This window comes from Melampsora larici-populina (genome assembly GCF_000204055.1).
Source record: "Melampsora larici-populina 98AG31 unplaced genomic scaffold MELLAscaffold_11, whole genome shotgun sequence".
Classification (NCBI taxonomy): domain Eukaryota; kingdom Fungi; phylum Basidiomycota; class Pucciniomycetes; order Pucciniales; family Melampsoraceae; genus Melampsora; species Melampsora laricis-populina.
The window spans coordinates 341,935-357,658 of NW_006768775.1; the positions used below are offsets into that span (position 1 = coordinate 341,935).

General features: G+C 43.4%; 2 protein-coding genes across 2 annotated transcripts; both read right to left on the reverse strand.

Annotated features, from left to right (window-relative positions):
* Positions 1–1,788: 1,788 nt before the first annotated feature.
* MELLADRAFT_124290 (uncharacterized protein) lies at positions 1,789–2,444 on the reverse strand (the record flags this gene model as incomplete). Its single annotated transcript, XM_007408219.1, has 4 exons — positions 1,789–1,808; positions 1,892–1,966; positions 2,068–2,250; positions 2,330–2,444. The coding sequence occupies 4 exons, from the start codon at positions 2,442–2,444 to the stop codon at positions 1,789–1,791; spliced, it is 393 nt and encodes a 130-aa protein (XP_007408281.1).
* Positions 2,445–11,422: 8,978 nt separating this feature from the next.
* Positions 11,423–12,004, reverse strand: MELLADRAFT_61722 (uncharacterized protein; the record flags this gene model as incomplete). Its single annotated transcript, XM_007408218.1, has 1 exon — positions 11,423–12,004. One exon carries the CDS (start codon positions 12,002–12,004, stop codon positions 11,423–11,425), a length of 582 nt encoding a protein of 193 aa, XP_007408280.1.
* Between the last annotated feature and the right edge of the window lie 3,720 nt (positions 12,005–15,724).

Genomic DNA, 15,724 nt, shown 5'->3' on the forward strand with positions numbered 1-15,724 from the left:
ACTGATGTACCACTTTATGTGACGGAACAAGTGCCAAGAGAAACTTCTGGGCAGTGTTGAATTGGCTTTGTTTGATTTCGTTCCAAGATCCAAATGAATCACGAGATGATCTGCGTGACTAATTAGCCAAACTGCACCCCTCGACCAGAAGCAGAGGTGTTTGAACATGGGGTTAAAATGATTGAATGAATCTGGTTTGAGAATGTATGTTTGTTAGGGTATGGATGACTTCTACCAGAAATCACTGCATCGGTAAAGACTACAAGAATATGAGATAGAAAACTCCAACAAAAGCTTCATCAGTCCGATCATTTCGTTTACTCTTCATTCCCGTATTGCTTATCCGTAAACTCTTCATTAGAGATCATATACTTCTCACCGTTGATACCAAGAAAAACGCAACGCAACGGAATGCACAATGTAGAGTAATGCAAAGAGTTCCTCAGGCTTCAGTGATAACACATTATAAATTTCCCGCCTCGTATGCATTTGACATTGAGAGTAACAGGGAGCAAGTGCATCGAGATAGCCAAACCCTGATGAGAAGTCATAGCCATGGGATTCAAGAAATCATGACATTCGAGGCATCTTTGCAAGATAAACCTCAGAAGCAATCATGTTGAGGAATATTGATAAGCTTACTCAAGACTAAGTGTGATGCTATGTCCTTACTATCCTCACATACTCTGCTTCACTTGCATTGAAACACGCTAGAAAATGGGTTCTAAAGAGACATAAAAAGTAAGAATGGTTGAATGGTTGGGTAACTGCTTTGGTGATTCAGTTTGGGAAAACGAGAGGAGCTCACTTGAAGCAGTGAAATCGAAAAAGCCATAATCCGAATCCACTTTGTGACTCCTGAAGTTACTTTCTCCATCCTGTCCTTTGTCTTTCATTGGTGAATTTCAAAGCTGGATCTTCAGCCTCAATGGGTATATATACTTTGCAATTTATGCCGCAAATCAGTCTTTGTTACTACAAATAAAGCAGATTATATTGAACCAGGCCAGTAATTTGTTTTGGAAGTGGAGTGTGTAGAGCTGGGCTTTCCAGCTATGTTTCAAGCTTTGTGAAAGGTTGATCTCGCAGCCTGTCCAAGGTCTCAAGAAGATCCTCGCAGCTACCATTATCTTGAAGTCGGCCATTATAAGCTTTACCTTCAAATGCTATCATATGAACGTTGGTTTACATTTTGTTTGGAACTCATACATGAAGAAGCTGTTATTAGCCCCGGAAAGCTGTTTTATTGGTATGAATCAAATGATTTGTCCTGTTTTCTCATCAGTACGTTTCAGTGGCGCTACTCGGAATTGTCGGAGGCCTCATGTTTGCCTTGCCGCACTTCATATCTTGCAACAAGCAGCAACAGCTTGCGAGTTAACAATGTCTCTATCTGATTGTAGTCACTTTATTGATAGTCACGTCGACGGACAACACGAAACCATTCCATCAAGTTACTTCATACAAATGTATGCAAACATTTTAAAGGTCGCAGATTTGGGAAGCACTCAAACAAAACCGGACTACACAGAAGAAAAATGAGAAAGACAGGGGAAGAGACAGGAAAATTGATAAAAGAGCTTGAATGTCCGTGTAGGCTTGCTGATCCATACCATGAGCTCAAGGATAAAACTTTGACGTCTATATTCTGTCCTGACGAGTTTCCCAAACACACTGAGGATTTCCAACCTCGTGTACTTTCAAAACTGGATCCCAAGACTCAAGACAGTAGCACTACCAGGCAACTATTGATTGCGCATCGAGACAGTCAAACCATGAAAGAGCTAATCATTGGCAGCTGTTGCAGGCTGTTGGTGAAGATCAAACACATGTTCAATGATTTTTTACCAGGAAACAACGTATGAAGAAGCTGTGGACTATCTGGACTTACTTATTTTTGCCAAATTTTTGAGGGGACCGTCGCATGTATATGGCGTACCTTCAGTTTGATCAACAGATTTGCACTCTAAAGGATGAGTATAGTGAATTAGACACAAAGACATCGCAGTTAGTTGATGAAGAAATCGGTTAATCTTGCAGGCGAGTCCAGGTAAACCAGTCACTTGCCTATTTTAGCGGTCTCCCACGCGGGGATTGTGTTAACATTGGAAGGGCTCGGTCCATACGCGTAACAGCTTTTTGTGACGGGCCCTTCCCCAGGCTTGAAACAATTACCAACAGAAATCTGGCTGGCGGAACATGAGCTTAATTTACATAGTGTGCTAGTTCTTTTGTGTGGATCTTCGCAGGCTACGGTTACAAAGCGACCAACTCATGAGAAGATGGATAAAACGACAGTAAGATTCATTGAGAAAGGGAAGAAACCCACCGGCTGCCGTGGTATCAAGTTTTGTAAACCTCCAACACTCGAGAGCGCAGGCGGTGTGTGTGAGGGCGATCAGGAATAAACTGAGAAGCATCAAGTCAAAATTGTGGAAACGCATGATAGCTGTGGAGAAAGAGGTAATGTTGCTATGATTTTTCTAGAGCAAGATGTTTTCAAGGTATAAAAGTAGGTATGGGGTTAGATGAAATGTGGTATGGGGAGAAAAATCTCAGCGGACTTGATGAGGCCATTAAATACTTATCAAGTTCCGTACGACAGAGCTCCCATCAAATAACAAACTGGAAGCCACAGTGTCAGGTCAACCATCAAGCTGTGCGCAGCACCGGCGGTGCACAGAGTTCCAACGAGTCGGGCCCTCCCACGCCGAAGTTTTCGATGAAAATTCACCCACATTTTTTGAGATCATGAATGTGCTCGAGTTATCTCGGTGGTCGTGGGATTCAGTCAATGGATACATATGATGTCAGATGATGCACATATGCACATAGCATCCGATGCCCGTCCAAGATCGGGCGGGGCCCGATGACTATACATAGATACACAGCTTCTTGGGATGAATAAACCTGAATAGACGAAAAGGAGAATCGCCGGGAAGCATTAAGCGTATCAAATCGAGCGCCTCGCGAGTAGGCGCGAGCGTGAGACTTTGATAAGTTTAGGGAAGGATCATGCCGAAATATCTAACTTACATAACTAAGTCCCTCCGAGGCTCGACACCTGTCAATCAACAAGTTGAATCAGGATGTAGAAGGTGTCGAGCCTCGGAGGGACTTAGTTAAGTTAGCCGAAATATGTAAAACTCAACAAAAGTCCAGCGCCGCGTCTCGCACACTTTGAGCGCAGCGAGGTCAAAGCGTGCGAGACGCGGCGTGGGACTTTGCTGAGATTGAGAATTATAGCGAATAGGACGGCGGCGGGGTCAGTTCTTACTCCGAGACGTTGGCTTCCACAACAGATGATGATGTGGAAGCTTCCGCCGAGGAGAAGAGAACATATCTACTACAAGCTGTACAACTATCACGTGACTGCCTGTGGTGCAGTTGTGTAACCCCATAACTCTACAACACCCCCCCCACAACAAGCCACAAGCAACGTAGAACCTCAACAAAAGAAATAAAGAGAAACAAACATAAAAGAAATGAGAGAAAACAAAATAAGAAAAAAATCATTCCAAACACAAATTCCTCTTCCCTGCATCAAAAAGAAATGGGCCTAGTGCTTTAGTTAAGATATCCGCTTTCTGGTTCTTTGAATCTATCCAGTGCAATGTAACTGTACCCTTGAAAAGTTGTTCATTGACGTAATAGAATTCTCTATCCGTATGTCTTGTTCTTTTATTTGATGAGTTGTCTTTGGATACATGAATAGCAGACGTATTGTCACAGAAAAGCTTCACCGGCCCCATTGCTCCTATTGCATCCTCTACTAAATTCCTCAACCATACCGCTTCTCTCGCCGCTGTCCCCAAAGCCATGTATTCCGCATGACAGGTCGAAGTAGCCACACATCCTTGACGCTTAGAGGTCCAAGATAACGGGCATCCTAAGAAGAAAGTGACATAGCCATGAACAGACCTAGAGTATTTGCCTCCCCAGTTCGCATCTACGTAAGTATGAAGACCTGTTTTGACTTTGTTCTTCAGAGGCTTGATCTTGAGTTTGACACAACCTGATGTTTTTAAGTATTTCAGGACTCCTTGAATGGCAGCCCAGTGCTGGCGTGTTGGTCTCGCCGAGAAACGTGCCAGGAAGTTCGTCGCATACGTAAGATCCGGTCGAGTCGCCACCGCAAGGTAGTTCAGACAACCGATTACCGATAGATAGTTTGTCTTGTCGATATTCTCTTCGTCGTCCAAAGGTGAAGTTGGTAAGTTCGACGAATTGAGAGGAGTAGTTGCCTTGCCCGGTGTTTCTAGGTAATCTCGAATAATTTTATTAGTGAGACCAGCCTGTGAGAGCTCAAACGATCCATCAGGTAAGCGTTCAACATCAATACCAATGATACAATCCAATGACTCCTTCCATCTGATTTTCAAATCTTTTACCAATGCCGTTGAGATCTCCCTCAATAATTCAACACTACTTCCTGTAACCGCACCGTCATCCACATGAACCCACACAATACACACCCCATCTCCTCTTTTACACACATACAACGCCTGATCAAACTGACTCGGTACAAACCCCAACTTAATCAAAATCTTCTTAAAATGCTTCCACCAACACCTTGCTCCCTGCTTTGTCCCATACAATGCTTTCACAGCCTCCAGTATCTTGTTCGCCTTCCTCGCCTCTTCCATACAGCCTGGTGGGAGTTTAAAGAAAATGCGTTGAGTGATATCACTATGCAAGTAAGCAGCCGTCACGTCGAATGAATGTACTGGCCATCCCATACGTGCCGCAAGAGTCAAAAGAAAACGCAAAGATGCCATACACGCCGTCGGCGCGAAAGTTTCTTCGTAGTCGATCCCTTCCCGTTGTGCATAGCCTTGTGCGACTAAACGAGCTTTGAATTTGATTGGCATTCCTTCTGAATCGAGTTGTTTGTACTTGAATACCCATTTCAAACCCAGAGTTATAACGTTGTCAGGTCTATCTACTACTTTCCACACTCCCATCTCCTCCATCGCCTGCAGCTCCACTTCAATCGCCTTCTTCCCAAATTCATCTTTCATGGCCTCCTTGTAGTTCGACGGTTCTTTCAAACCCGCTGACAAGTCCACTTTGTTCACCAAATCCTCTACCTGAGCATCCTCCGCCATCACCGCGTTCTCAGCTGTGAAGTCACCTAAACGTAATGCATTGATAATAAATTCTAAGGCGCCTTTCTTCGGAGGTACACTGAGCAATTTGTTGAGAGAATCTGAAGAAGTCAGTTGTCCTGGTTCTGCGCTAGGTGTTTCTTGTGCAAATTTGTCTTCGTAGGGAAATTCAGCAATGCCAGTTTTGAGTAGAACTTTTGATCTCGGGTCGTAGAAAATCCAACCTTTTCCTCCATCCACATAACCCACCATCATACACCTCCTCCCTCTCTCGTCTAGCTTTCCGTCTCTCTGTCCAGCGTGTCTGTGAATAAAGGCTGTAGCTCCAAACGTTCGAATGATGTCGAGCTGTGGTTTTCGACCGTGAAACAGTTCAAAAGGTGTTTTATCGCCCGTGAGTGAGTTAGGCAGTCGATTGTGGAGGTAGCATGCTGCTACGTACGCGAACGACCAAAATGATTGCAGAAGGTGCGAAGCCGCCAGCATCGTCCTTCCCATATCACTGATCGTACGGTTGAGTCGTTCCGCAACTCCGTTTTGTTCTGGCTCGTAGGGATTAGAATGTTCGTGGTGAATACCTTTCGATTTTAACCAGTTGCTGAAAGTTGTTTTGATGTACTCTCCTCCACCATCCGTACGCACGTGTTTAACTTTAAATCCCGTCTCCCTCTCCCATCGATTTATGACTTTAGTGAAGGTGTCTGGAACATCTGATTTATTCTTGATGATTACAATGTCAGAGAATGTGGTCGCTACATCTCTAAAAGTGACCGTGAAGCGATTACCGTTGACGTCCTCCGGGAATGGTCCCATCACGTCCGACACTATCACATCGAGGAGACCGTGTTCGCGTCCTGAACGTCCTAATTTTCTTCGTCGAGTACTCTTGCACGTGAGACAATCTTCACAGACGAAAGGAGCAGATGGAATAGCGTTAGGCAAACCAAGGCCCATCTGGCCTGCACATAACTTACGTACACGTTTCATATCAACATGTCTGAAACGTCGATGCCACAGGTATGCAGCATCCGTATCGTTTTGGGAACTCATTGCGCTCACTTTCCCAACTCGATCAGGCACGGATGAAGAGAGAACAGGGGATTTCATTGCGTTTATGACCCATTGACGATTACAATAAGAGGCTATGATAGATTTGTTGTTTAACATTCTGATAATCACGTTGCTTCCCCAAAACCACATCTTGGCACCTCCTTCAATTAACGCCGCTTGTGAGATGAGAGTTCCGGTGGCCTGTGGACTATAGTACACGTCGCGTATGAGATAATCTGATCCATCTTGAGTCTTCACTCGAAGGCACCCTTTTCCTATTAACGATGTGTCGTTGCCATGAGCGGCAGTTTTCATCACGATAGGATTAGGAAGTGGGGTGTAGTTTAGGAGTGAATGTAAGGCGTTGCTTACATGGTGCGTGGCTCCGCTGTCCAAAAGGTACTCCTTGCCTGTCTCATCAGGAGAGTTGCCTTCTGCACTCCACGCCACCGTCGCAGCTGAAACTTGAGATGGTCCGGAGGATGAACCGGATTGGACGTTGTCGATTTGAATTTGACGAGCTTTGACGACTGGTTGTTTGAGAGGGAGTAGTCCTAAGGCTTGAATGCTGTAGGTTCAATCGTTCGTGCACTTGCGCCAGTCCCAGAAATGAGGAGCAGCCCGTGGTTCACCCATGGCAACTAGCGGGCAATTCGCATAACCGTGTCCAAAATCCGCACAGTGAAAACATTGGAAGATACCGGCGAGTACTTCTCTTGCTGCGCCCTTTCCTGGAATGATGGGCGTAACCTCCGACTGTTTTCGAAGGCTACCGTCGGGGCTAATGGGTCCTGGAGAGTTTGGCCCACTACGTGAAGTACCGATGGTTGGTACAGTCAAATAGCGATTCGTGGATGGCAAATGAAAAGGAGGTTTTGGTCTAGGCTTTTGAGAGCCCCACGTCGCGGGGTTCATTCGTTGAGAAAAGGAGGTAGCTAGAGCATGTACTTCTTCGTTTTGATTGACCGTCTTACGAGTCGTGATTAAGTTCTGAAAGGTTGCGCGAATTTCACTTGACGTAAATTGTGATTGATCGGTTCTGTAACGTGCGTCCAGCGTCGTGTTGAGGATGTCCATACCATACTCTCCAGAGGTTGGTGAGCATAGCTGGTAAACCATACCCTTGACCACATCCTCCTCCCATCTAAAACCGGCTGATTTAAGACGTTCAAAGTCTGTGTTGACCTCATTCACAAAGGTCATTAGGTCGGTGGTGACTGCACCTGTGGCACCGAGAAAGCCCGGCGTGTACCCAAAGATAACGTAGTGCATTATCAACGGCCTATAGCCGAAAAACCGCCTGCAGATGAAGACAGATCGAGCAGAGTCATCTGAAGAAATTTTTTGAAATGCAAGGTCATTTCTCACCAAGTTTACTTATGATCAATCTTCATTTCATGTGTCATCAGGCATGACCTGAACACCTAAAAAAGGGATGCACAGACCATCATCACCTTCAATGCCTTAAAATGGTTGTATTAGTGTAAAAATCCCAAGATCAGGCAGAGCCAGGCTCATCTGACCAAATCTGACAGCAGATGGAATCTGCGAGTTGTAGTCAGACTCATCTGCTACAGTCACGGCTATCAACATAGCCATGACTGTGGCAGATCAATCTGACTACAGCTCGCAGATTCATCTGTCATTAACAGGACATGAAACTCAGATGAGGCTCAACACTTTTCATTCAAAATCTGCATGTCGTAGTCAGACTCATCTGCTACAGTCACGGCTATGTTGAGGCAGATCAATCTGAGTACAACTTGCAGATTCATCTGTCATAAACAGCACCTTCAACCCGGACAAGAATCAAAACTTTCACTCGAAATATTGAAATTGGGGTCATATTCATCTGGACTCATCTGATGAACTACAACCCGAAATTCATCATATGAAGTATCCCATTTTAAAATCAAGGGGAAGACTCATCTGATCTGTCCACTCAGATGACACTCGAATTTTTTTACTCGAAATTCATGATACATCTACATAGCATTACAATTGGAGGCATATTCATCTGCACTCATCTGATAGCTCACGACCCAAAATTCATCATATGTATGTATCCCATTGATTGTAAGATCAAAATCAAGGGGGAAACTCATCTGGGTGCATCTGCACAAATCCACTAAAATTGTACACTGGCTGTTTTCGTGGGGGGATTCCATCTGCACTCATCTGTTTCCTTGAGACAATTCTCACTCGCTCACTCAACAGACTCAGCTGACCTCACTTCTCAACAACTATTCTTGTCAAGATTTCTATCTCATCTCATGTTCTCCTTTTCAAGCAGACGTATCATGCGGCCAAGTATTATTAGAAATGAAAAGTCTCAAAGTTTATGTAAACACAACACATTTCTCATCCGATAATTCTATGGACAGCTTCCATCTTGACTCTAACAGATTATCCTCAGCAACTGTTGCACCAAAATAACCGCGGGTGCGGTGCAATAGAGACAGGAGATGGCAGTCCCATCTGCATATTAGTCTTGCGTGATCGAGGAGGAGGCCGCAGTATAAAGATCCCACAACATTGTTACACTCATCCCACGATGTCTTTGTCATACGCGCAGACTTACTTCCAGTGACCAAATCAATTGGCAGAACCGCGGCTCTTGGGTCCCACCCTAACAATAATAAGTTTGAATGAATCATGAGAGAGATGCAGAGATTAAGGAAAGTAAGAAGCACCTACTTGAGCGTGAAAGTGTCAAAACATTTTGAATCTTTGCATCCGTTTCCAAAGCCCATTTCAGCATCTGTCTTACTTCACGTGAGATTCTTCGTAACTCCTCTTCGGAGCGACAGTACAATAGGTAGGCCTGAATCCCCTGCTGGGTGTCTGCATCTGTAGCCCAAGCTTCGTTAGGATGTGTGAGATGACCAAAGTTCCAAAAGGCGTCATCTAATGCCAGAGCTTTGGCTTCGTCAAGTGTATAATTGACCAGCTGAGTGTTGTGCGGATGGGAGGAGTTATACTGTTCCACAAGATCGTGGAATGTTTTCCACTTTGTTCGGAATAACTTCTGCTTGGTATTCATCATACCCTTCATCCGATCCTGCATTGAAGTACCTGTTAAAGCAGAAACACCAATCAGATCTCACACATTTTGTCTGGTTTCGAGTGTATTTTTAAAAGCAACCACAAACCCGATTCCCATTTTTTGGACAGTTCAATGATGCCCACCTTAGCCTCGTAGAGGTTCGACTTTGCCACTTTGACCTGTAGCAACAAACAACGGGTTGCGTCTGGTATATAAAATGGTTGTCAATATTTGAAATTGAACTAATGCAATAAAAATCTTTTCACCTGAGGCATCTGGAATGTTTGAGAAGATGTCACTTCCAAGTTCCAATGATACTCGCTCCACTTCCTCTTCCAAGAAGATGATGTGTCCAGGCAAGCTGGCAAGAGTCCTATTCTCGGCGGCAGTTCTTCGACGACGTCTGCGTAGGTAGTCCCTCTTCTCTCTGTAGATGTAGACGCATCCAGTCCCAGTTAGCTTTGCATGATAATCATAAAGCTGAACTAGTAGAAGTCATTACTTTGCCTCTCGAAGCTCCTCTTGGTGTTCTACCAGCTCCTCAATTTGACCTTCCAACAGCTGTGTATTTGTGTCACCGATGACCTCTGCCTGGACTCGTTTTTGTCAAGACCACTGTGCGGCAAAATAGGCGTGGGTGTAACCGCGCTTGATTCCAAGCGCTCCAAGAATATGACGCTTGTCCGCCCACGTTTTCTCAGCAGTTTCCAACTTGTTTAGGCACGAATGAGCTAAAATTAATACAAAAGATGAGTCTAAAGCGTGAAGAAAGAATGTATGATATGACTTACCAGAATTGGTCCGCAAGATACCATTCTCGTGTGCTGCTTTAAGGTCCAGCGCATCTATTCGATGCTGTTTTGTGGAATATCGCAGAGGACTAACCAGCTTGCAAAGTTTACACCAACACCGCTCACAACCCTCGCCATCCGACAAGCCCCATCCGTTGTTGATTCTTGGGTTGTAATCTAGTTGGCAACTCCAACTGTGTACATACGCGTGGAACACGCTTGTACCAAATTTGAATCGACCTTTTGATATCTCCTGTGCAAAGAGGTTGTGCTATAGTCACATGAACGGTCAGTGGTTCAAAGTATGATAGATGCATTTCAAAACGAGTGGAGATGCTCAACTCGGACCAGACCTTTCTCAATATTACATCCGATGTCATAAAGGAAGGCTACCCTCGAATCTGTCTCATTCAACTGCTCGAGTAACCAGTCAATGAGAGCATGAGCAAAATACGACCTACAAAAGTAAGCTTTTTTTAAAAGATACAACCGCAAGCAGTGATGAGAACTTACTTCTCACCACTCTGGACTATATTAACAAAGGCCAAAGCGTGGTCGTGGTGGCACACCATCGCCAAAAGGCCTGTATCGTCACAGGCACGCCACGTAGAGGCACTACGTGAGTCATTTGCAGCAGTATGCATCTGTGTGCAAGGGTCCTGAGAACGGAAAATGAAGGATATCAGCTTAAATGATGATAATGATGATGTTGATGTTAACTCACCGGTGGATCATTTGAAGAAGAGTGTACACCACTATTCCACTTATTGACCTCATCTGGATGCAGGAAGAGGTTAGGATATCGGATTGGAATCTCGCTGACCTCAACGCTGGCGGATTTGTGTCTTCTTTGCTGGAAGTTGCCGTCAATACAAACGACACAGTCGGGTTCTTTTTCCTCTTTCGAAAATTCATTACCTCCAAAACATCGGGGGCAATTCGTGCCTAGCTTTTCTTTTTTCAAGAGAGCCATTGCTCGGAACTGGAGGTCTTTCTCCAACTGATTCAGGCGTCTGTACGCATCAACGGAGCACGAAAGAGTCCGTCCCCATCTGGCAGGCTGGATATGAACTGTTCAGTCAGTTCCAAAACAGGAATTACGAATAAATAACATGTAGGACAAACCTGGTGTTTCACGTCCTCTTCGAACTCGCGAGCTGGCCGGTGAAATTCATCAAAGGCCTGTGCCAAAGGATGTGTGCAAACGACACAAAACTTCCATATGACATCATGTAGTCGAAGAAGTCGCAATGAAAATGCGATCTCGGGCTGGACAGGAGAACCCCCAATATATCCCATCAGGATCAGTCGAACCTGGTCTGGTTGGCATGCACAGAATTCTACCGCTTGAATCGTGTGCGCTGTCATTGATCAAAATACCATTAGAAAAATTATAATGCTTGTGGATTTTGGGTCAAGGTGAATGATTAACTCAAGATATCCAGCATAGCCACGTGCCGAGTCCGTTTCTTTGCGGCAGAACATCGACACTCTGCTTTTCGATCCAAATCCCAATCGGCGCGACTCCAATTGAAAGTGATCTGTTTGCATAGCATAAATACCTTGAACATGGGTTCAATAACCTCATTCCACTGCCTCTCCTCTCGGATTCGACGCTTTTGATTCATATCACCAGTTGCTGCAGTAACTACAGAGCCTGTGCCAGGGCTAGAGGCAATTGATTGCTGGGAATCGTTTGATTTGGTATCGGACTCATTTATGTCGGAGGGAGATTGGTCATCCTCATTGTCTTCAACGTGAAACTGATGATCGTAATCGAGTTCATCATCTTCATTCACCAAATCTAAATCATCGGCGGTACTAGTTGACGGCCTAGGAACTTCGGTTTGCATTAGTGCACGGCTAAGTGATTCACATTTCTTATTACACCAATCCTCTTCAGCTTTCTCCCATTCTGACAACATTCGAGAAGATTGACTTGAGTTGTATCTCGGCTTTTTCAAAGCATTCGCTGGACACCGCGGATTGTTTGGTTCGCCAGGTGCCATCTCGATATGTAAGATTCACCGAAATGAAAGAGATGATATCCAGAGGAGGGGGCAATACGAATCCAATCAAATTACAGTGATGGACTATTAAAAAGAAACTAAGGAACCTTTGCTAAGGAACACTTGATGTTGAAATAGTAAATAGCACGTGGTATGGGCTGGGATCCTCCCAAAGGGGTTTGTGTATCGGAATCAATCATCCAGGAACCCCCTTTTGGGAATGCAATTGGGTCTAATGAAATCGGTCATCCATTTTGAATTACATAATGCCAAGTCAAGAGGATGTCGGACATCATTGTTGACGGACATTGGCATGATGATAAGAGTTCTCATACATAGATTTAACTCGTAGGAAAGCACAAAATGAACTTGAAGTGATTTCAAGTTCGCACTTCACCCCAAGTTGACTTACGTACTTGAAATCACGGTTCAAGCAAACTAAAAGCCTTTCATCCATTGATATCCGTGTACCACTCCCAATTAATAAACGAATTTTTTGAAAAAAAAGATTAAGACATGAAGAAGGGGAGCAATCCAAATATTGCCTTAACAAACTGACCATGAAATTAAAAGCTCTATCTCCCGCGCGAGATTCTAAGCTTTGTTGAAGTTTTCAACAGTACTTTTGGTAAGTTTGAGGCTCAAGTTGCAAATATCAAAAATTCGAAATGTGAGCTCAGGTAGTGAAGATGAAGAGCAATCACATTTCTGCCTTAACAAAGTGGGCTTATTTTTTGAATTTACATCTTCTCACACGCAAGACTAAGCAAAATATTGCTTCTATGTATGTTATTTTCAGAGGTTTGAGGTTGGAGTGTAATATACAAAGATGAAAAACAACTCATAAAGGGATGTGGATGAAGAGATTGAGTGACATGTCAGTAATAAAATTTGTTCAGCTTTCTGGAAAGAATATTTTTCATTAATGCCATTTTCCCACAAGTGTTCATCTTCAAAGTGTTTACTTGATTTTTATGGCTGAGCGGATCAATTTGTACCAATTCAACACTTTGTTTTGGAATAAAGTGATGAAGATGAAGAGACTGAAAATCAAGTGAATAATGAATATTGTTCAGCTTGCAGGAAAGAACCTTTTTCATTAGTGGTATTTATCCATAACTCTGCACATACCAAGTGCTTGTGTGGGTTTTATGCTCAAGAGGTGAGAAAAGAGGCCTTTTTTGAGTAAGGATGCTGAATTATGATGATGAAGATGAGGAGTGATGGAGAAAAACTATTATTGAAAAGTGTGCAGCACTTATGGAGGAACATATTTCATTGAAATAGTTTCTTCATAACTCCACCTCTTCACCCTTTTAGACTTACTTTTGTGGTCACAATCTTGTCCAAAAACCCGGGATACATTGTTTGACAAAACTTGCATCACTGTTATTTCAAATATTTGACCTCAAATCAAGGTCAAACATCACACTAGCAAGTTGAAGAGTTGGATTTATGTGAAAAAGTTTATAATGAAATATGTGCTTCACTGCATGCTGCACACTTTTCAATAATGACTTTTCAACAATACTCCTCATCTTCATTATCATAATTCAGCTTCCTTACTCAAAAAAGGTGTCCTTCCTCACACGTCAAGCATAAAACCCACATAAGCACTCTGTAGATGCAGAGTTATGGATAAATACCACTAATGAAAAAGGTTCTTTCCTGCAAGATGAACAATATTCATTATTCACTTGATTTTCAGTCTCTTCATCTTCATCACTTTATTCCAAAACAAAGTGTTGAATTGGTACAAATTGATCCGCTCAGCCATAAAAATCAAGTAAACACTTTGAAGATGAACACTTGTGGGAAAATGGCATTAATGAAAAATATTCTTTCCAGAAAGCTGAACACTTCTCACTATTCAATGGACCTTCCAAGTCTCTATCTTCATATCCATATTCCACATTGAAGCCCCAATTTGGTGCAGATTCCACCACTCAAGCATAAAACATACTAAAAAACTTTGAAGATGAACACTTGTGGGAAAATGGCATTAATGAAAAATATTCTTTCCAGAAAGCTGAACAAATTTTATTATTGACATGCCACTCAATCTCTTCATCCACATCCCTTTATGAGTTGTTTTTCATCTTTGTATATCACACTCCAACCTCAAACCTCTGAAAATAACATAGATAGAAGCACTATTTTGCTTAGTCTTCCGTGTGAGAAGATGTAAATTCAAAAAATAAGCCCACTTTGTTAAGGCAGAAATGTGATTGCTCTTCATCTTCACTACCTGAGCTCACATTTCGAATTTTTGATATTTGCAACTTGAGCCTCAAACTTACCAAAAGTACTGTTGAAAACTTCAACAAAGCTTAGAATCTCGCGAGGGAGATAGAGCTTTTAATTTCATGGTCAGTTTGTTAAGGCAATATTTGGATTGCTCCCCTTCTTCATGTTTTAATCTTTTTTTTCGAAAAATTCGTTTATTTAGGTACTACTACCCCACTGATCAGTATTATACGTACATACATGATACATATCTCGTGAGGTCATGTAAATATACACGTAAAAGACCTTTTGATTGTATGTGTGATACTGCTAGGTCCATGTACATGGCTTTATTCTATTACCTTTTGGCCTTGCAAACGACGTCATCAATCTTCTGATGTGCATAAATGTAATGACCTAGCTTACAGCGCTTCATGAATTTATCGGTTTTTTTTTTTTTTTTTGTGTTGTGTCTGTCAAAAGTACAAAAGTACAAAACCCGGGTTAAAATTACCGGTGTTCCCAAAGCCCGCAACGGTACACAGGAGTCTATTTCTGAGGGCAGGGGTGAGAAGCAGGAAGGGCGCGTGCTCTCATAGGGGCACGCACCGACTCTCCAAGAAGCTGATGGGTTTCAAGTTCGGAAGCGTGAGAAAGGAAAAATTTTTCCTCCTCCCACGCTTCCAAAATTCACAGCTCTCCCTGGGAGACTTCCTGCTCAGCTCTTCTCACCCCTCTTCTTTTCTTCAAAAAGCCCACCCTCCTCCCGGGCTGAGAAGCCCACATCTCCGAGAGCTCTGTTCTCGCCTCAGAGAGGTTCGAGGTATGATCTGAGGATCTTATAATACCTCTGCTCCTGTCTGGGGCCCACCCCACACCACTTTACACACAAACAAACAAACATGTAAGTCTGTGTCTAAGGTGGAAGAACTTTCGCTCCTGGTATTGTAGGTTCCTTAAGCACGGGCTCAGTCACCAGTCATAGTCATATTCGACATAGACTTACCACCTAACAACTGTCTATCACACACACGTGAGAAATAGACCAGTTTTGTACCAAAATACCGGGCCAATACACCTTTGACAGGTCCGTTCGGACCTGTTAAAGGTTCCCACCTTCCCTCTCTGACTCACTCGCGGTTTGTATTGATCTATGTACAATCAATACCCTTTCAACCACCCTCTTTTCGACCTCTCTCCTTTGACCTCTCTCTTTCCGGAAAGTGATCCGGTAAGAAGAGCTAAACAACCTCCACCAATACCATTGGACTCACCATCGATTCCTTTCGACCTCCCTCTTTCTGGACAGTCAACCAATACTATTGGTTACACCATCGATCTGGTCTGGCCTTTCCAACGGATCCGAGCTCATCCTGTTGACTACGACCACCAACTGTCAAATCCCACCTCTTCTCAATTCACCAAATCAACATCCAAGACTTTTCCCACCACCCGATCATTTCCTATCGGCATTTAAATTTTTAATGTGGGTCA